Source organism: Rhineura floridana, chromosome 5 (genome assembly GCF_030035675.1).
Source record: "Rhineura floridana isolate rRhiFlo1 chromosome 5, rRhiFlo1.hap2, whole genome shotgun sequence".
Lineage (NCBI taxonomy): Eukaryota > Metazoa > Chordata > Lepidosauria > Squamata > Rhineuridae > Rhineura > Rhineura floridana.
The window spans coordinates 155,360,627-155,382,722 of record NC_084484.1 but is presented as its reverse complement, the minus strand read 5'-3'; the positions used below and the strand labels follow the sequence as shown (position 1 = coordinate 155,382,722).

At 44.2% G+C, this 22,096-nt stretch overlaps 1 protein-coding gene across 2 annotated transcripts in view; it reads right to left on the bottom strand.

Annotated features, from left to right (window-relative positions):
- Positions 1–11,837: 11,837 nt before the first annotated feature.
- Positions 11,838–22,096, bottom strand: part of ATP8A2 (ATPase phospholipid transporting 8A2) — a 564,338-nt gene continuing 554,079 nt past the window's right edge. For both annotated transcript variants that reach the window (XM_061629581.1, XM_061629578.1), the window contains one exon: positions 11,838–12,108. In XM_061629581.1, coding sequence (XP_061485565.1) covers positions 12,011–12,108 — 98 coding nt within the window. In that variant the 3' untranslated portion in view covers positions 11,838–12,010. The remainder of the gene's footprint in view (positions 12,109–22,096) is intronic.

Genomic DNA, 22,096 nt, shown 5'->3' with positions numbered 1-22,096 from the left:
AGGTAGGGGATGGCAATGCAGCACATCTAAACAAGGACAGGATGGCTTCTGGGCCTGGCTATGATTCAAGCCCTCTTCAGTCATTATAACTCCCCATCCCCCCCATGTGAATCCCCCATCATGTGAGGGAGAGGCATGGGTAAGGGCACCAAGCTCCTTCGCTCCCCTCTATGAGTTTTCCAGGGTTCCAAACCACACAGGGAGCCCCTCTGAGTCCAGGAAGCCCCCTGCCTCAGAGGTTTGCCCTCTGGCTTGCAGAGGGTCATGGTAACTGAGATGGCAAAGTTTGGCACACTTGTCCTCACATTCCTTCCCATGACGCTAATCATGCAGGGCCTTATAATGCTTGAAGAGGGCTATAATCACGTCTGTAGGTCTGTTTGCTGTCCAATGCCACATGGCTTCCTGCTCAGCAAACTTGGAGCAAATCCTTTCCAGGCATGGTTGGGGCTGCAAATACGCTGTAGCATGGATGGTGTTAGGTTTGACTTACGGCACTCTTTGCAGCCCTATAGCCAGCTTTCCTTGTTAAGTGTGGCAGCCAAATTTATAGGTAGGTTTTTTGGGGGGTTGGGGGAGGTGCATAGTATCAGCCAATCCCCGCACCTCAATTCACTGGTGAAGACGATGTGAGGACCAGGCCAGGGGAAGGGAAAGGCTGTGACCTTCCCTCTCACTCGTCCTCCATCCAGAGAGTGTATCCACTTACATGACTCCCTGTCTGAAATCCTAGAGATCTGTTGCCAGTCAATGTAGACAATACTGAGCTACAGTAGATGGTCCAGGGGACTGACTCAGTGTAAGGCAGCTTCATCTTCCTATGCTCCTGTGAATGAAGTTTAATCTGTTGAATTCTCTCATCCGTTTTTGAGAGATCCCCAGGAATACCAGACTCAAAAACTTGACTTTGCCTATAGCTGTAGTCCTCTGTCACCTGTGGTCTGTCCTTGTGCTTCTGATTCATCATGAACTGAACTACCTTTGGTAATGTTAGTGAGCTCCTGAGCTTGGGTCTGATGCTGGAGTAGGTATCTCAGTTTTAGATTCCATGTGAAAAACAAATTTGTCCATACTACAAGATTAGGGAAAGGCAGAGAGAAATGAAATACTTTAGGGTGTGTTTGTTAACTCCTGCTTGAGGGTCCCTTCTACTCGTTACAGACCTTTAGATTTTCCTTCCTGTTGGACAATAAAGGGAAAACATTTTAACTGGTTGCTATATAAAGGACGAACTAAGCGACTGGAAACTAATTGAGGGAAGCAATTTGGTTTTTACTGGTTGCTTGGTTGATTTTTCTGCCCTGAAAAGGCTTTATTCTGGACTGCACACATTGGGAAAACCAGAAATTAGGCATGAGTTACAGCATAGACGGCCAGCCAGCCACCTAACTGTACCATGCATAGTAGTGTTTCTGTTTCTCTATGACTTTGTTCAACCTTTGCTATTGATTACTCAAGAAAAATAAGAAAATAAGAAAAAATAGCCACTAGGATTGTGGGTATAGTGGGTGCTTTAAAAGAGTAAAGGGTAACTTAGATTTTTTTCCAGATCACTTTAACTTATCTCTTTAGTTCACCCTTTAGCAATAAGCACCTAATCCTGCTCTGCTCATCATAACTGCAGAATAAACAAACTCTTACTTCTTACTGCAGGCAAACAAACATGCTTCTTTATTTCTGGCTGGGTAGAGAACACAACTGAAACAGAAAAGCAGAGCAAAAGACAGTCCAAGGGGTGGAGTCTCACTCTAGCTTATAATACAAAGTTCTACTATTTAATTCTTCAAGTGTCATGTTACTTACAGCAGTGGTTCTTAACCTTTTTTGGGTCACAGACCCCTTTGAGAGTCTGATGAAAGGTATGGACCCCCATAAATAAATACATACAATTTATTTTATTGCATTGGAAATTGATTTTTTGTGCCCGGTTTTGTGCCCTGAAGTCCATCCATGTACCCCCAGTGGTCCATGGACCACATTAAGAACACCTGCTATACAGGCTGTTCCCCCCCCCCCTGATCACTTAAGTAATTTTAGGGTGATCATGAAAAATCAGCCCTCAGTCAGGGGAAGTCTTGAGTGAGCAGACTTTTGGGGGCTCTTCCAGATGAGGCTTTTGTTGTACACTCACCCTGCCTTATTCAGTGAATTTTTCAGAGAGTTTTATTCTTAAATTGCTCCTGTTCTTGAAATAGATGAAGCTCATTCTTTAGATGCAGGCTGTCATCATCTGTTGTGTCACAAGTTAAAAATATAAGTAAAACCTGGGAGGGGCAAAGCACAGCTATAGCCCCACCCTGGCTACAGGGCTGGCTCTTTGCCAAAAGGGAGAGGCCACTATGAGGTTAGACGGCTGCATCTCTCTGTGCACTTACATGGGAGTGAGCTCCATTGAAATGAATGGGATTTACTTCTGAGTAGACATGCACTTTGTTGTTATGTGCCTTCAAGTCGATTACAACTTATGGTGTCCCTATGAATCAGTGACCTCCAAGAGCATCTGTCATGAACCACCCTGTTCAGATGTTGTAAGTTCAGGTCTGTGGCTTCCTTTATGAAATCAATCCATCTCTTATTTGGCCTTCCTCTTTTTCTACTCCCTTGTTTTTCCCAGCATTATTGTCTTCTCTAGTGAATCATGTCTTCTCATGATGTGTCCAAAGTATGATAACCTCAGTTTCATCATTTTTGCTTCTAGTGATAGTTCTGGTTTAATTTGTTCTAACACCCAATTATTTGTCTTTTTCGCAGTCCATGGTATGCGCAAAGCTCTCCTCCAACACCACATTTCAAAGACATACATTAGCTATGTACATTACTTCCAGATATGCACAGGGCTCATAAAATCATGGACTCATAGAATTGTAGAGCTGGAAGGAGCCTATAAGGCCATCGAGTCCAACCCCCTGCTAGGGCATGGCAAAATGGCCTCCCAAATTTCTCCACCTTCTTTGTGGGTGGTTGAATGGGAGGGAGCATTTTTTGCTGAATATTCTCTAACCGTTTTTTGGGGGGGCATGCTGAGAAATAATATTTTCAGAAAAGATCTCAGAAAATTCTCTGCAGAGAAATTTTTGGCACAGTTAATATTGATGAAACTATATTTTTAGCTCATACGGGTGGATGAAGGAAGCTATGGGACTGCAAGGAATAGGGGCTGGATCCACTGTTTCTTTCAACATGAAAATATATTGGTTTAGAGCCACCGCTGTGCCTGAACTTCTTTACCTTACTGAGTGGGAACATTTTGCCAAATATTCTCTGAGACAGGGCTGAAATTCTCCAACAGTTCTGGTCAGGCAAAACGTATTGCACAAAATGGGGTCCAATGTGCTGGGGATCATCTTCTCTCAAACTGAATTGTTTGTCGTTTTAGTGATGATCAGTGGTCTTTTTAGCAAATACATTTGACTGACTCCAGCAGCTTGATGGAAGCCTGAAAGAGAAAATTCTGAGAATTCTGTGAAATTTTGGCCCAGCAGTAGGCAAAACATATACAGCATTAAAACACATACACATCCTGATGGATTTAGAAGAGGCCAGAACTTGGAACAATCTGCAAGCATTTAGGAGTATGTTAGCTAAATGCAAGCTTCAAGTTCGGATACCTCAGCCTTAAGCTGAAAGAAAAGACAATATTTCCTCAGAATACTTTTTTTTAGAAAATAAAGGAAAGGCTTTTTATTTACATGTATGCTAGGTGCAGTACAGGCATAGATGTATGGTCATTATACAGTTACAGTCTTGCTCCTTTACACAGAAATGTGACAAAGTATTACAGTTTGTGAAAGAGTACATAAGAAAATGAAGCAGTGTCTTTCAGATGTTTGATCCCTCCCCCATACTGAATCACCTGTTCATGCCTCCCCAAATGTAACTGGGGCCATTGCCACACATGGCAAGACCCCTAAAAAGTATCCTGTCACTTATGCTAGAGGGGCTGTGCATGAATGCCATTCATGTGGAATAAAATGAGGAATGCATACAATGAATATAAATTCTAGTCAACGTTTATCTTTACGGCAAGCGGATAGGCAGATGAGGAACAATAAATGTGCTAATCCTAAATCCAGGCAAAAAGGAAGCCATGTTGGTGAGAAGGCTGGGTGTTCAGGGAGAGGTGGGTTTCTTGACTACCCACATGGCAGCCTTGCCATAGGCAGCAAACCTTTACCCACTTACTGGATTGGGTGGGTCTTACTTCTGAGTAGACATGTATAGGATTGCACTGTAAATGTTGTAGGGTGGATGTAGCTTCTCTCTGTTATCACATTTTGAATTCTCAACTGTAGAACAGAATCTGGATGTTTTCCTGCTTTTCTATAAAAATACACCCAAAAGAATCCCATCACATGCGGTGTAAACATAGCTGGGCAACATGTAGGACAACTAATACTTGGGGGCCCTGATGGCAATTTCAAGTCACGTGCATAACATGCGTTCAGCAATCTTCCTCTGAAGGTTTCTCTCCAGATAGGTTCATTTGTCTTGGACTGCCTTACTTCAGCGTCCACCTTCCTCTCCCATCCCCACCCAGTTAAGCCTTTAGTATCAGCTTCTGCTACATTCACACTTCCTCGAAGTGATCTACCTCCCTCCCAACTTCAGAACCGCAGAGTAACATTCAGTTCTGTGTGGAGTACCCTAGGCATTCTGTGCCAGCTTTGTGCATGCAGGAGTCAGTCTGTTGCCTGAAGTGAAGAACCACAAATAAGGCAAGGTGGGCTGCATGGTTTTGTCAACCTTAGTTTGGTTTTAATTATTTAGGGTAACAACCAATCATCTGCTGGTAAACACAGTCCTGCTTGTTCTAAAAATGATGTAACTGCAGTAACTGGAGACTTTGCTCCAGCATCTGCTGTATAAAAGAATGGGCTGTGAACTGGAGAGAAAATATATATTTTTCTTTTGGCATGCATTTAAGAGTGTGTGGTCTAAGTGCAGATTAGCAAGGCTAGACTGTTATCTTAATTTACAGTCCATGGACTTCACGTTGGCTCCACTCACTCTTTTTTTTTTCTTTAGCAACTGGCCTTGACTCTGATAGTTTTATTAGCAATTCACTGTTTTCTTCTAGTCAAGTTATTACTGACTTCCCTTGGTTGCTCCCTACAGCAAGACCTGGAGCCCTGTCAAGCAACAGACACTGTCAATGGATTTCTCAGCAGAGCTTGACTCAAGCCCTGCTCCATGTTTTTTAATTTGTGTCAAGACACTTGTTCAAGGAATGGCATCTTTTGTGCACCAACCTAGGCAGCACATGGTATTGATCCAAAGGAACACATCATATCTGTTTTTTAACAAGGGAACACAGACATTGGCTTCTCCTCTGCCTGTTCCAGAAAATCTGACAGACTGGTCAAAGTAGAGAGCTGCCAAGGAGTCCTTTTTTCCTCCCCTTCCCCTCAACTTTTGTTTTGTTTTGGACCAGCATGGAATTGTTAATGCAGACTGTCAAGCAGAAATCTTTAGCTTATTCCACTTCAGTACCCTGTCGAGCCAATAACAACTTTCTGCAACTTTTTCAAAGATGACTCTTGTGGCTCTATGCATTTCAGCAGTGGAATATGTTTATATAAATCTTCCTTTGACTGACAACATAGCCAGGATATGCTCTCTCATTTGCCATTTGGTTTGTTCACTAAGATGAGAAGTCAAGGTATGCTATGTTGCAATAGGCTCATGTTTATAATGATTCTAGAGGACATGAAGAATGTCTGGTCTTGGCCTAGATGGGCTCTATGGGATTAACCCAGATCCAGATTAAGGTCCTCCCATGCTGACAAACGTTTGACCCACCACTCCTTATGTCACATACTATATAGCTGCATGCCAAGACCGGAGTGTAATTCTGTTGAGCAGACACCTAACACATGCATCTCAGTTCATGCCAGCTAGTTACTCTGGGGAGAGCTTGAATGTGATACTGGCTGACCTCAGTTTAGAGACAGGTCAAACTGACACAGCACCCATAGCCTTTGGTAGAAAAGAAATCTTGTCAATCGACAGTCACTCCTCCCCAACATTGCTCACTTTGCCTAATTAAGTACATACCTGAGGCAAGAGAGAGAAAGCACTTTTTATGAGGCTTGGAAAGAGTTTGAGAGAGAGGCGGCATTTCTTCTTCTGATGCACACAAATATGTTTCTTAGTTTCCACTGGTCAAATAGGTTTTCCTGACATACTGTAGTAGCAAACCAACTCAGCTATACATCAGGAGTTCCCCCATTTGAATCTCACTTCTTCTACAAGCTCACTAGGTAGACCTTAGGAAAGACACTCTATCTCACCCTCAGGTACCCATCCTGCAATATGGGGATCATAATATTGACCTTCCTAATGAACACAGGAACCTGCCTTATACTGAGTGAGTCAGACCATTGGTCCAGCTAACACATGATGGACCATGATGGCTATGCTCTGCCTCCATCATCGGAGGTGGTATGCAGCTGAACACCAGTTGCTGGAAACTGCAGGAGAGTGGTCTTGCACTCAGGTCCTGTTTGCGTGCTTTCCATTCACATCTGGTTGGCCATTGTGAGAACAGGATGCTGGACTTTATGGGCTATTGGCCTGATCCAGCAGGCTCTTCTTATGTTCTCAATATTGTCTACACTGACTGGCAGCAGCTATCCAGGGTATCAGGCAGCCCTACCTGGAGATGCCAGAGACTGAATCTGGGACTTTCTGCATGCACTGCATGTGCTTTACCACTGAGGTAAAGACCTTCAGCACTTTCTCACAGGGCTGTTCTAAAGATTACAACAAGAATCCTGGAAACTGTAGTTGGTTAAGGGCATTGAGAGTTTTAGGAGACCCCTATTCCCCTCACAGAGCTTCTGTTCCCAGAGTTCCCTGAGAAGAAGGATTAATTGTTAAGCCAATCTGAGAGAGAAAGCTGGGCATGCTGCAGGCAGTGATGAAACATCTTGGCGGCAACAATAGAGGTGCTGCCAGCCAGGTTATCAAGCAAAGAAAAAAAGGAGGTGAATCTCATTCATCTTACTCCTTGCCCTTTGCAGTTGAAGCTGCTAATTCCACCCCCCCAACACAAATTTGCTGTTGATTTGATGCATGGGACAGAGGCAAGCAACGTGGATTCTAGCCACCCCGGGGTGTGTGTTTCAGGTTGGGGAGAGAGAAGCTGGTCATGCCCCAGGCAATGGGCTGCCAAATGATGTGCCAACAAAAGTGAGGTCGCTGCAAGAGGATGACAAAAGTGTGGTGCCTTCCCTTCTGGGATGCCATTCGGAGGGTAGACTTCACCGACATGAAAGTGGCAAACAGAGGGAGAAAGGACCTTATGTGAGAGGTTGGGAAGTGGCGATCTCCCAGGGCGAGACTGGGAGAGGAAAGGAAACCTCCCAGGTGAGAGTTGGGAGGGCCATTTTTTGTGAGGGCAGGAGGGGGGAATTACAAGCTGCTTTTGTATAGAGACTAGATTGTGTACTTGTACATTGTTTTTGTATTTTATATAACCGGCTCCGGATTTTCTCTCCCTTATTTCTTAGATTGTTGTTGTTATATATGCATTTTACAGTTGTATCTGAGATAAGTAAATAAGTTACATTGTGAGATTTCATATTTTATTATGTATTTCTTATGATTGCTTTATTTTTTGTGTGGTATAGATATTATGTTAGGTACTGGCATATATTGTTTGGTATGCGCTATATTGAAACCACCTGAGGTCTTTTGACAAAGGGTGGTATATAACTTTAATAAATAAACAAACAAACTGTAGCTCTGTGATGGGGAATAGGGGACTCCTAACAACGCTCAGCACCCTTCACAAACTACCATTCCCAGCATTCTTTGGGGGAAGCCATGACTATGTAAAGTGAATGATGTTGCTTTACATGTATAGTGCAGATGGGGCCTTACTGACAAGGACAAACAATGGCTGGCAGGTGTTTATTTTAGGCCACCTAGGTACCGGCCCCACCTTTGTGTGGGTCCTCAGCATGCCATCCGATGCTATGACACCCCTCTCATGGGTGCTGGGCATCCCCAGCTCCTCCTCTCTCCTCTTAATCTCCCACCCTCCATCCTCCAGGCATCTCCTCATCAGTGGATGGACAGTGTGGATGGAGGGAGCAGAAGCGGCCCTGCAACTGGAGGCAGGAACAAGGAGGTGGTTGTTGGCACTACTCAGCCACATTGCCTGCTGCTCTATACTCTATAAGACCCCACGTTCTCCATCCTTGCTGTAATGAGAAGATAAAAGAATAAGAAACAACTCTAATATTAGAGATTTCAAAGTGTGAGCCTATGCATCTCTACTCAGAAGTAAGTTTGAAGTAAGTCCTACTGAATTCAAAAGCACAAGTAATTGTGCTTTGGACTCCAGCTTCAGTTTCCACCTTGAACTGATTATTCACTTCCCTTGGGATCCTCATTATGCCACTTCTCCGTCATATGCTTACAAAAACACATGGAAACACAACAAGCACTCACATTTGGCCCCTTGACATCTAGCACTATTGGCAACTTTCTTCCAACTTTCTCTTTTTGCATAATTGTATATCACCCTCTCCTCCCTCTATTAGCAATACAGATAGGAGGATGGAGATATTTCCTCCCATCTCCAGTTATGGTCAAAGCAAAATCATGCAGAAGGCTGCCGGATCATCCAGCTCTGTGTTCTGTGTTGGGAGGGGAGGCCAGAGCCTCAAAGATGGCACCGAGAAGGGGCTGAATGGTGGCACTCAAGTACAGGAATTCATTCATTAGAAATATTAGGCCAGGGAGAAAGCCAAGAGGCTGTTTTCCTTTGGCTTGATGAGCATAAATATTCATATGTGAATAGCTTTTCAGATATACTTAAATCAGTATAAAAGTTCCAGAGGGCAGTCAGCAAAAGGACAAAAAGCAGCATCGGCATTTTAAGGGCCTAAGCACAGCACATCTGATAACCGAGAGACCCAGCCAAAGACAAGCAACAGCATTTACCTTATGCTGTGCAGAAACATGGTCTGGTGACAAGAATAAATAGGGCTCGACTGAAGAACAGCACTGGGTGAATCTAAGGACTCTATTCATCTCTTGCTGTCTCCGGAACAGAGGTGGGGAACCTGTGGCCCTCCAGCAGTTGTTTGACTCCAACTCCCATCAGCCCCAGCCACAATGGCCAATGGACTTAGGAATGATAGGAACTATAGTCCAGCAACCTCCACAGGGCCAGAGGTTCCCCACTCCTGCTCTAGAAGGATGCATGATTCCTAGGTAGACATTCTGGGCATCCAGAAAGCAAGCCAATCAATAAAGCTAGGATTCTCTGCATTTCTTGTCATTTTAAAAACGCTGGAAACTAAAATGATGAGCTCAGGGAGGGAAGAAAAGCTTTGGAAACTCTCCTCTGGTGGACCAGTGAACAAGTGCTTTGTCAACTGCAGTGCTAACTAGGGATGTCCGCTCCCCCCCTCCCGGCAGGACTTCTGTGATGTTAACAGCTACAGGATAGGCAGAAATCTAGCAGGTCAAGTTCCCCCATTCCTGCCTCTTTGTGCTGGCATCTGCTGAATTAAGGAGAAATCGCTGTTAGAGGCATAGGAGCCCTGTCAGAAAAAAAGCTAGCAACTTTAAAGTCAATCCCATTGGAAAGGTATAGGGTGGTATTCAATGCTAGTCCTACTCTGAGTAGACCTACTGAAGTTAATAGACAGGACTAATTTAGCATCTAATCGGAGTAGGACTTAGTTGAATACAATCCATAATTTCTGACTGTTTGTGAAAATATTCTCCTGAAGTGGCCATGCCAGGACCTGGAAGCTGATTCTTTATTTATTTGTTTATTTTAAAAGTCTGAAATGTCCTTGAGCCATTTCCCCAAGTGGCAAATAGAAGCAGAGCCAGTTTGATCAACATCAAGTTCATTCTTGTTTCATTTTCCTGCTCCCATGTACATTTTCTTTATAATTTCTTGGCTGGGAGGTCCTTTCCACCCTTTGCTCATTGGAGTCCATTTTACGATAAAGAGCCACTGAGGGGTAGTGCAGAGCAGTAGCTAGAGTGCCGGACTGGAACTGGGAGACCCAGGTTGGAATCCTCACTCCGCCATGAGGGTGACCTTGGGCAAGTCGCTCTTTTTCAGCCTAACAAACCTCACAGGGTTGTTACAAGGGTAGAACCACGTATGCCACCTTCAGCTCCTTGGAGGAAGGCGGTATATAAATGTAAGAATAAATAAAGATTCTGCAGTGATTACTGATCTGGTGGAGAAAATAATCTACTTGAAGGACAGGATTGTCCAAAATGGACTTTTGCTTCAACTCCTTCCGAAAGTGCTCACTGGTTCTACAAGCAGAGGATGTTAAGGCACCAGCTGTTTGGACCTTTGTAAGACAGGCCAATATGAGGAACATGAGCAAAGCAGAACTAAATGTCAAAATCCTATGTGACTTCCTTTGAAGATGGATTGTTCCTCTGCATTATTCTTGTATGTTTTCTGTGGGTTACAGGAAATACATGCAGAGTGACTAGAATCATTGGTGCTTAGGATGGCTCATGCCCAAAGATGAAAATGGTGAAATGGACTGTCTTCAAGTCAATTCCGACTTATGTTGACCCTATGAAAAGGGTTTCCATGGTAAGCAATATTCAGAAGTGGTTTACTATTGCCTTCCACTGAGGCTGAGAGGCAGTGACCGGCCCAAGGTCACCCAGTGAGCTTCATGGCTGTGTGGGGATTTGAACCCTGGTCTCCCAGGTCGTAGTCCAACACTCTAACCACTACGCCACACTGGCTCTCAAAGATAAGGCTGCACTTTAGCTTTTGTTCTGAGATGGCTCTTGAGCCGAATGCCATGCAAATGGCACCCATGTCAGGCCATGCAAATGGTTACAGTGATGGATAGATATTGTGGCAGAAGGACGGGTAGTTTGCATACATGTATAAATAACATTTTTGTGACATCTTTTATATGGTGCTTGCTGATATCTTAGGGTGCTTATTCTTTCGTAAGCAAGCTAGCAACATTCGTTCTTGTGGCCATAATTCTTGCCTAGGGATGGAAGAACCTGTCAATTTTGGTTCTTTCTCTCTCTCATTTTTCCAATCTTAAATTTGGTTCTCCACATTTCTGCAGCAATTTGTAGTTTTTTCTTTAAATCCACATGAAAACTGATCAGCATTTTTGTGCAAATTTCTCCTAATAAACACATTTTTGTATACAGTTTTATCTAAGGTACACATTTTTGCAAGCAATTTCCCCTAAATGCAATGCATTTCTCTATGTTATTTCTGCTAATATATTCAATTTTATGCACAGTTTCCCTTTATATATGCATTTTTGTAAACACTGTTTGGTTGAAGAACTGCATCCCAAAATTCAGATAAGTGCCGGTTTTGAAGGATGGCTGTGTTCAGTTAGTGTATTGTTTTGGAAAGTGCAAATTTGGTGGATTTGCCTTTAAATGTGAATTGAATTGATTTCCCTCCCATCCTTATACCTGCCCTCCCACTCTGTCCACGATACATTAGTTTTCCTGGGCTCCCAGGTCTCTCTGTGAGCATTTCAGTCAAACAAACAGTGAATATTATAAAAGGTTTCATACATGCACCACTTGCGCACTTGAATCTGGGCATGACAAAACAGGAAATGCCAGCACTCCTATTCGACTTAAGCAAAGGCTGATCTCTCATGGAACATACAGCCTCTTTACTTCTTTTCCCAGAAATACTTATTTCCCCCCCCTCCCAGCCTTTCTTTTTAAAATGGTGGTAAAAACAAAATGTTTCCAATTTCACACCTTGTGAAGCACAGCCAAATGCTTCATAAACAAAGTAAACAAAAGTGAGGCAGAGCAAGGCAGCCGGCTTCAAATGATTTCTCCCTACAATGTGTGCTCAAGGTCTGCAAGAAGCGTACATAGCAAACTTGTTGGCTAAGGCCACAGAAAAGGGTTTTCCGGTGTTTATGCTGCTGTTGCCAACCTTAGTTGAGGAAGTATTAACAGTGGACGCATTGATCCTTATTACTCCAAACACCAGTCAAAGGAAAGGACCGTGTTATTCGACTCCAGATCTCTGTTTCGTTGTGTCATAGGATCGAACAACCTGAGACTGGGAGACAACCCCATGTTCCTCTTGAGAAAATGCATACCCATCTGGAAAAAGAAAAAACAGAGAGTGGAATAAGAGGCACGGAATCAGTAAAAGAACACAAGTTGCTCCTTAAATAGTTTCCTTAAATAGGAAAGAGTCACATCTATACCATACATTTAAAGCACATGGCTTTCCCCAAAGAATCATGGGAACTCTAGTTTATCCCCCAGAGAGCTACAAGGATTCCCAGGATTCTTTGGGGGAAGCCATGTGCTTTAAATGTTTGGTGTGGGTGTGACCTTTGGTGCAATGGCTAGAACAGTATAGTGGACTGGGACCTGTGAAACCTGGCTTCAGACCACTTAGCCATGATGTTCATGAGAGGTCAAATGAGCTTGTATGTATGTGTGTGCATGTGTGTAGTAGCATCGTCATGGTGGCATTAGAGTAGGATGTCTCATGAAGCAACACTTTCTCATTGTCTGGCATACACATACAAAAGTGGGCATGGACAATGCTGCACAGTCACAAGCTCTGAGCCACAAACTCTGGAGCACAGCAGTAGGCAGCAACAAAGCAGCCCTTGCTGAACAGGTTGGCCACAAGAGAGAATAACTGAACATAGGAAACTGCCTTATATTGAGTCGGAAAAATGGTCCTTCTAGCTCAATACCGTCTACACTGACTGACAGCGGCTCTCTGGGGTTTCCAACAAAGGACCTTCCTAGTGCTACACGGAGATGCCAGGGTCTGAACATGGAACCTACTTCATGGAAAACTGAGGTTTGGCCCTGAGGTTTGGATTTCCCCAAACTGGATTCACTAACCACTTTCCTTAAAGGGTGTTGACATTTCCAAAGTTGTCCATTTGTTCCTGATGAACACATGGAGTACCTTGTAATGATCCATTGGTCCTTCTATCCCACTATTGTTTACTCTGACTGGCAGCAGCTCTCCCAGGATCCAGTCCTATTGCCAGAGATGTGAAGAATGCAATGCATGTGCTTGGCCACTGAGCCACAGCCCTTCCCCAAGTGCCCTAGACACCACTTGGGATCTGCGTACTTGAAGAAGTGCCTTCTCCCATACAGACTTGCCCTACAGGGGAGGCTCTCCTGATGGTGCTGCAGCTAGCAGAGGCTCATCGTTGCTGCAACTTGCGGGAGAGCCTTCTCACGGTGGCACTCCAACTGCAGGATTCTCTCTCCATTGAAATATGGCTGGCACCAACCCTTAGCAGCTTTAGACCACCAGCTGAACAACATTTTTTTCACCTAAGTGGGGAAATTTCATACACATGCCACCCCCTGTTAGTATGCAAAGGCTTCATCAAGCAAAGTAGACCAGTACAAAGTAGGGCTGAGGGGGTCAGCCATCTCCCCGCAAGGAATGCTCCCAGGAATGACACTATGACATCATGTCCAGGGGCATTCTAGCTGAATTTGCAAAGCAGCCACAGAAGCACTGCTTGAAGAGCCAGCTCATCTGCTTAGTTGTTTTTTTAAAACCACTCTCACTACCCCATATAACTGTATTACAACTTTTGACTCCCCCTTGAATACTCCTCCTCTCCCAATCTTCAGGGTGGTCCTTGCATCCCCAGACTCTCCCCCCAATATTTCTTTAAAAGTTGGGCCACATTCTTCCACCCAGCCCTACTAGGAAGTCTTGGACATGGCCTCCCCTTCCCGGATCTGAAGAAGAGTCTCCTTCTCTCTTGACCCACACCGAACATCTTCCACAGTACAGAATACTGGTTCTCAAGGTCGCTTTTCCCAGGACAGGTTTGCCCTATGCTTCCTTGTGGTATTTATGCAATATCTGTTCATTTGGAACTGTACAAGCTGAGCAGGAGGGATCAGGCTGGCAAGCAGACAAGCAGCACTAGTTCTGTTGACACAGCACGTTTCCTCAAAGGAACCACACACCCTTGCTGCTTCCTCGAACTGCTTCTTGGAAATTAGATACTGCTCAAAAACTCTTTCTCTCCCCAAATTTGAACTGGAAAAAAGGTCCCCTTTGGTCCCCACCTGGACAGACAACAGGCGTGGCATGAATCCCAGTGACTTGGAGTAGCTACTAACAATCAATGTCCATCAAGCAAGCACTTTCAGCTATAAAGCTAAACATAAACTGAGGATGGGCTCCTCCAGATAAGCTATTTATTGAACATTCATCCTGATTTGCACACAGCTTATGCAGACGTTAGATTGTATCCAGTCTTTACTGCGCATTCATTCTGATTTGTTTACAGGGAGGTTATATGACAAGCATTCATTGTGATTTGTTTGCAGGGTGTCTGCACACCTTCCTATTAATCATTCATTCGTTCCACACTTTTCAATGCATTTCCCCATCACTTTCCTAGTGGCAAATAGTCTGTTTCTTTTTTAAAGTGTTGAACCAGGACAACATAGTACTTTAACTGTGCAAACCTCAATTTCCCAGTATGTGCTTGAATCCCTACCACAAAATTCTGACAGTCTGGAGGGGCCCCCAAAAAATAATCTGCTTAGTCTGAAAAATGAAAATGGACTGCCTTCAAGTCGATCCTGACTTATGGCGACCCTATGAATAGGGTTTTCATGGTAAGCGGTATTCAGAGGGGGTTTACCATTGCCTTCCTCTGAGGCTGAGAGGCAGTGACTGGCCCAAGGTTACCCACTGAGCTCCATGGCTGTGTGGGGATTTGAACCCTGGTCTCCCAGGTCCTAGTCCAGCACCCTAACCACTACACCACACTGGCTCTTCCTGCTTACTTTACATGGCAGAAAAGAATCTGTCCCCAAACACTTCACTCCTTATGCTGGCCAGGCTGTCATTAAATTCTCCTTAAGCCAGGTGGACGCATCATTATATTGCCCTGTGCTCAGACCTAGAGGAAGCTTTACAGCAGGCTTTCCCAGTCAGATTGCCTCCAGATATTGTTGAAATACAGCGCCGATAATCCCTGATTGCTGGCCATGCTGACTGAGGCAACAAGATAGTCAGTGCTTAGTTCAACTGCAGAATTTGCTCCCACAACAGTCTGTGATGGCCACCAGCTTGGGTAACTTTAAAAGAGGATTAGACAAATTCATGGAAGATAAGGCTTTCAATAGCCACTAGCCATGACGGCTGTGCTCTGCCTCCACAAGTAAAGACAGTATGTTCTGAATACCAGTTGCTAGAAACCGCAGGAAGGGAGAGAGCTGTTATGCTCAGGTCCTGCTTGTGGGCTTCCCATGGGCATCTGGTTGGTCCCTGTGAGAACAGGATGCTGGACTAGATGGGCCACTGGCCTGATCCAGCAGGCTCTTCTTCTGCTCTTCTGTTCTCCATTCTCCACACAAGCAGGCAATTTGATGGACCCTACCAGATATAGCACTTAGCATAATGTTTCATCTAGCTCTGCCTTTCACTACAATTAGGGAAACAAAGAAAACTGTTGATCTTCCCCCCTCTCCTCATATGGGGCCCAAGAGTTGACTAATTGCACATTTCCGCTATCTTTGGAAACGAAACAATGAAAGATTCCATCTCTGCTTTACAAGGGATCCTTTTGAAAGCTTAAACGTCTCCCCAACTCCCATTTGTTAGAGCCGCACCTATTATGCCATTCTCTGGAACAAGCCGCTCATTGTTCAGAGCATTTTACAGCTGCCCAAGAGCAGAGCGGAGTGTCATGGAGGTTCAGGCATAACATGAGTCCCAAATTCTCAGCCTCTTCAATCATCGGAGACTTGAGGAGGATTTATAAGTTATCTGATGGCATGTGGGAAGTAAGGCTTGCAATATCATGAAAATATAAGGTTTCCCACTTTCTGGAGGCTATCAGGCTATGAACAGAAGCTATAGAAGCATCTGGCTCTTAGCTAGGATACTCTTCTGGGTGAGAGATTGCAATTCAAGTCTCTCCCATTTACCACCCCAGTCATATGTTAATATTACCTTCCTCAGTACAGCTAACTGATTATTTTCTTACTGTTCCTGTTGGGTGAGATTCAATGGGCACATTGTAGCTACTCAAAAGTGCCTTGCACGATGGGATGGAGTTGCTCTGCTAATTTCCCGGTAAGTTGTTACTTACCAGAGAGGGGCAAGCTGCTGGGGAGTAGAGCCAATCTGGTGCTCCTGCTGGTGCATGAGCACTGCACCAACCACCCTGCCACCTCTCCCTCTCCCAGTATGCAATAGTGGCCCACCTGCCGGGAAGGTAGTGCAGTGGTTCTCCTCCACCTGGCCAGCTGCTTGCGCAGCTGCCTCGTGTTTCTGCCTTGAAATATTTTTGTAGAGGCCTCACAGATGGACGTCTTTTCATTCTGAAGTAGACGTCATGCTCAGGGAAGCCTGGAGAACCGGAGGGTTAATTCTTCATGGTACGTTGATAGCTAGAAGTAACATGCTTTGAAAATGAGCATAATGGGTGGTATCCAGCTAAATTTTTGGCAAGCAGGATTACTTCAACTAGCACAAGGGGAATTATCCACCCTGCCCGCATCCTGCGCCATCCTCAAATCTGCTTCAGAGGGTTGGGGGAACCCCCAGAACAGATTTAGGGGGCATATGGGGGGAAGGAGAGGGGGAGAACATTCTGTTGCGCAAGGAAAAACTCTTGCACTGAGAGAACGTTTGACTTAGCGCTATGTTCAAGACAACACAACATTTGTACCAGTACTATAGAACCTTGACATCGGAAGAAGAGACAACCACTAGAGATCAAATCAGCAGTGGCAAGCAGGGATGTCAGAGAGTTTGGATGGGAACAGAAAAGGGAGTGAAAGTTGCCGATAGTTGCACATTCATTCCATGTCTGGAGTGGAAATCAAACCAGGGAATACGATCGATATTTGCCGCTGTTGTTGCTTTTAGGCTGCAAAAGATCCCTGATTGATTACATTTTTGCATTTTCTTTGCATTTTTAAAAAAGGGATCCAACAATATAAAGACAATGTAATTTACTTCATTAATTGTGCAAATTATGTAAATTATGTAATTTCGTGAAACTGGGCAACAAGTAAAATAAAGTAGTTTTGGGCAGCAGAAGATGTATTGCAGCAGAAAGAAAACAGTGTTGCATGCATGGAATACAGGACGGAACAGAAAACAATGCCTTCTTATATCCCTAGTGCCAGGCAAATGTTTTACTCCCTCAGAAACAGGACTGGCCCTACCATTAGGCAAGGTGAAGCAGCCCCCTCAGGCAGCAGATGCTGTGGGATGAGGCTGTGGCAGCAGCCCTCCTAGCCACTCCTCCTGATCTCTAAAGCCATTCTCTTCTGTTGGAGGCCAGAGTTGATTATGCCACCCAGAGAGAGCTGCATGGACTGCCTAAGCTAGTCTGCTGCCCTCAGGTGTGATGGAGGGTGCAGTCCCATCATAACAGTTAAATTAACATTCAATTGCCATTCCAGTCAGCTACTGTATGTGGAATGGGGTGTTTGTGTGCCATCTTGTCCTCAGTCAGCCAAACATCTGGAGCCAGCCCCACAATTCAGAAATGTTGCTGAATTTTAGGAGTAAAGCTACAGAATCTTCTCTAGAACTCAGCATTCATGCCATTAAGGAAATGATGTTCCGTCTGTGTGTGTGAGCCAAACAGTATGAGATGTGGAAAATCCATGATAGAATCTCTCAATATTTCTCATTTTAGTTAAAATCTTCCTCCTAGTCTCAGTGTTGCCCTTGTAGAACTCAGCAGGAAGGATCATGGGGGACAAAACTGCAAGCAGTTGCCTCTGCCTGTCATAGGAGCTGGCTCCACCTCCTGTTGGTCTCTCTGCCTTCTGCTCCACTGGTCCCAATGGGCACCAGCCATCACTGAGCCTCTGTCTCCCTCTCGAGCACTTCTCACCTCTTAAGAAGTGCGTAGTGCATGAGCTGCTACTGCTATCCATTGTGTCATCCATGTGTGTGCATAAACCCATTGTTCTGATGAGCTCTAATAGCTTGGACTGGAATGGGCAGGGGTGCACTGGTGGAAGGCAGTAGTAGCTCTTGCTTCGAGCGCTTCTTAGTTTTGAGAGGGGCTGTGAAGGGTTGGAGGAGTAGGATTATGTGCTCAGCATTAGGTGATGCTGGGAAATGAGGTGGGACAGGTAGGAGTGTGAAGCTCTGCAGACAGGCCGGGGTGGTGACTAGTGGATTTTTTAAAAAATTCCCTGGTCCCACATCTCATATCATTTGTTTCTGAGATGAATCTCAAGACACTTCCAGTGTGTTTTGAGAGCATTCACATATACAGGAAGCTATGACCTTCACTTGGTGTTTTTTCCAATGCAGAGAACAGCTGAGAATGAAAAATCCATATAACAGGATTTAACAGCGAGACTTGCTACCAGTGCTGATTTCAAACAGGTGCCAGTGTAGGAACCACACTCAGTCCTAAAATATTACTGACACTTTTCCCCATTAGAACGTTTAGAGAGGACTGCAGCAACACAAAACCCTCAGGAAAGGCATAAAAAACCCCTAAACTCCTCCAGCCCTGCAAGCTACTGAAACTCTTAACTTTATTTACAATAAAATCTGAAAATCAGTAGAAAAAGCATTGTACATGCTCGTAAATCTTTCACAGTTAGACATTTGAGGTCTTCAGACCAGAGTTTTCATATCAAAGCAAGACATTTCTAACAAGTACACACAGTACTTCTTCATACAATGTGTAGTTAAAATTTGCTTCCACAAGATGTGGTGATGGCCACCAACCTAGATTGCTTTAAAAGGGGATTAGACAAATCCATGGAGGGAAAGGCTATGAATAGCTACTAGTCATGATGGTTCTATGCTACCTCCAGGATCAGAGGCAGCATGTCTCTGAATACCAGGTGCTGGAAAAGGCAGCGGCCTATTGCCCACAGGCCATGCTTGTGGTCTTCCCAGGGGCTTCTGGTTGGGGACTGTGGGAAACAAGATGTAGGACTTGATAGGCCTTTCGTTTGATCTGGCAGATTTCCTCATGGTCTTAGCATGAAAATATGTGTCACTACAGTCACAAAACCATTGGTTGTTTTATCCACGTCAACGCTTGTAACGTTGTGGCTAAGAGACCGAGAAACTGGTTCAAATCTCTCCTGTCCACACATCTCTCCACAATGAGCTCACTGGGTGGCTTTGGGCAAGGCTCTCTCTCAGCCTCGGTTTCCCCATTTGCAATATTGGGGTTAATAATTCTGATTTACCTTACAGGGTTATTTTGAAAACTGCAGCTAGATACTAACCAGACAATGCCTGTGAATTGCTAAGAACCTTTGCAAGTGCTACACACATGTTTATTATTACGTAAAAAGGGCACAGACATTCTTATAGTTTGGAGAGTGCCATGCCACTGCCCCAATGAACAATCCAAAAAGTCTGGGAATAAGACCCAAGTTGCCTAGATTTCATATGTGGCCTGCTTAAAGGTGAAAGAATGGAAAATGCAACATACCTTAAGATATATCTAAAGGGGGGGGAACGGTAATAGATTGATTTGTTTAACCAAGAATTGAGTTTTATATGTTACCAAATGCAAAGAATTCAAGAAATTAAACAAAATATTCCACCATTTATTATACCTCCTAAGATCCTATCAGGCTGTTAATAGGCTAGACCGGGGATGGGGAACCTGTGACACTCTAGATGTTGTTGGACTACAACTCCGATTATCCCTGGCCATTGCCCATGGTGGCTGGGGCTGATAGGAGTTGGTCCAGCAATATCTAGAGGGCCACATGTTTCCCATCCCTGAGTTAGACTCTGGGGTCTGTTATGTATACCCCATATTTTTTCTGAAGTTCAGTGGGGATGAGAGTCTTTTACCTGTTTTGGCAAACACCTCAGTTAGGCAATCTGAGTAATGATCCTGAACTTTCCATCAAGATGGCACCTATTAAACCCTCCTGGAACAATTGGCTCCTCTTTCCTATACATGCAGTAATCTACCTTTGTATTTGATGACAGATCATTTTGTACAATTATATAATATGTATTTCTTTGTTGTCTGAATTGCTCTGCTAATTATTATTAGGTCCCCAATCCTTTCCCTGCTGATTTTCCTGGTGTTCTGTTTTACCAATATCATTTGATAAAGAATGACAGAAATTGCAGAGGATCATGTATTGGTCACAACCTCCCACCCCCACTTTTTTAAAGTCTTAAAAATACAGTGAAATTTATGCTCATGAAAAAAAAAGACAGATGATTGCAACTAACCCTAACTGGACTGGCTTATTTAATACTTAATCATTAGCATTTATGAGGGACAGGCTAACAGAGGTAAAATTTATTTCCATACCCTCTTCTTATTCCCTGCGACTTATCAACCTGTTAAAAGCTCAGGGATGCCTTCGCCGATGTGCATAAGCTCATGGATCACATCTGACAACTCAACCATTCTTCTTTGCCACCTTATATGTGTGCCGGAACATTCTCTCCCCTCTCGCCCCCATACACTTTTCTTCTGGAGGGCCAAATAGCCTCTTGAATTCAGAGCATGTCTGAAGCAGAGGACATTTTCACTGTTATCACCTGCTTTGCAAATGATGCAACTCTGGAACCAGTCCAGAGTCTGAGGGTGCAAATCAGCAGTGATTTATATCTGTGTACACTGCACATATAACTAACCTCTAAACTGGAATCCCCTAAGCAGAATGGGCATAAAAATAGCCTTATATGTGAGTCGTGGTGGTCTGTGTTGTCAGTGAGCCCATTTCCAACTGTGGCACCCATCCTGGACTGAATAAATCATTGTGCTATGCATTGCTACTAGAGATGTAAGAAAGCAGCAATTTCTGTTCCAATCCGTGCTTGTCGCATGCAGCACTGTTTCCATTCCGCTGCAGTTCAGCTTCGGCAAAAACTACATTATTTGTCTCACTGTCGGCTATGGCAGAATTTTATATAATTAATTAAACCATTTCAGTGAAAAGGAAACACAATGAATGGGGGGTGTGTGACCTTAATCAATTACATTTCATTAAAACAATAACAGCAAATATGATCTGACTGATTTCTATTCCAGACATGGGACGAATAAGCAAATGTCAGCAATTTCTGCTCCCATTTCCGTCTGAATTCTCTGACAACCCTAATTGGTATGTATGTCTCATGTCTCTAGTTCTGTCTCTAAAGGAAAACCACAACCTGGGTGGCATTGCTCCTGCAACTTCTCACTGCTCAGGGAAGTAGAAAGCACACACCAGCATGCTGGGCCTCAGAAAAACAGAAGCCCTCAGGTGCAGGGGAAAGGCCATATAGCAGAAGGTTCCAGGTTCAATCCCCCGGCATTTCCAAGTAGGGCTGGGAAAGTCCTCCAGTCTGAAATCCTGGAGAGCTTCTGCCAGTCAGTGTAGACAATACTGAACTAGATAGACCAATGGTCTGACTCAGAGTAAGGCATCTTCCTATGTTCATAGCATAACTATCCAAAAGCATGCACTGTTGTGTAGTGGGATGGAGAACCTGTGGCCCTTCAGATGTTATTGGGCACCCAACTCCCATCTTCCCGGCCAGCATGGCTTGTGGTCAGGTATGATTGATTGGAGGTGTGGCCTAACAACGTCTGGAAGGCCATAGGTTCCCCATCCCTGCTGGAGACAGTATGCCTATAAGAACATAAGAACGTGACTTCCGGGAAGGGTGACTTAGCCTGTGCCTGCTTTTGAGACGGGCTCCTGCCTCAAAAGAAGCTTATTCAGATATATCAGTCAGATTTTTTTTTTTTTGACTGATTAAACTTCTCCCGGGTAGGGAGAAACGAAGAGATTAACCTCAAAGCCTATTTTTGTTGGGACGACCAGATCTCATTAATTTATGGGACGAGGTCCAGCCGACGAAGGTGGGACGGATTTTCAACAACAAGCTCTATCTGATAAAGCGAACGTTCATCTTATCTTCTAAGAGAGAACGCACTAACAGGCAAGCACCCTTCTTTCTATATTTTTCTTTTACTTGACTTAAATTGTTGCTGTTTAAAAGAGATTTGCCAGATTGATCGGTTTTTGACATCTCACGGGGGAGCCATAACTTCTCTCTGCTACTCACTAATTAATAGCTTATCTCTGTTTTTGTTGCAAAAAGCTGTCCTGGATT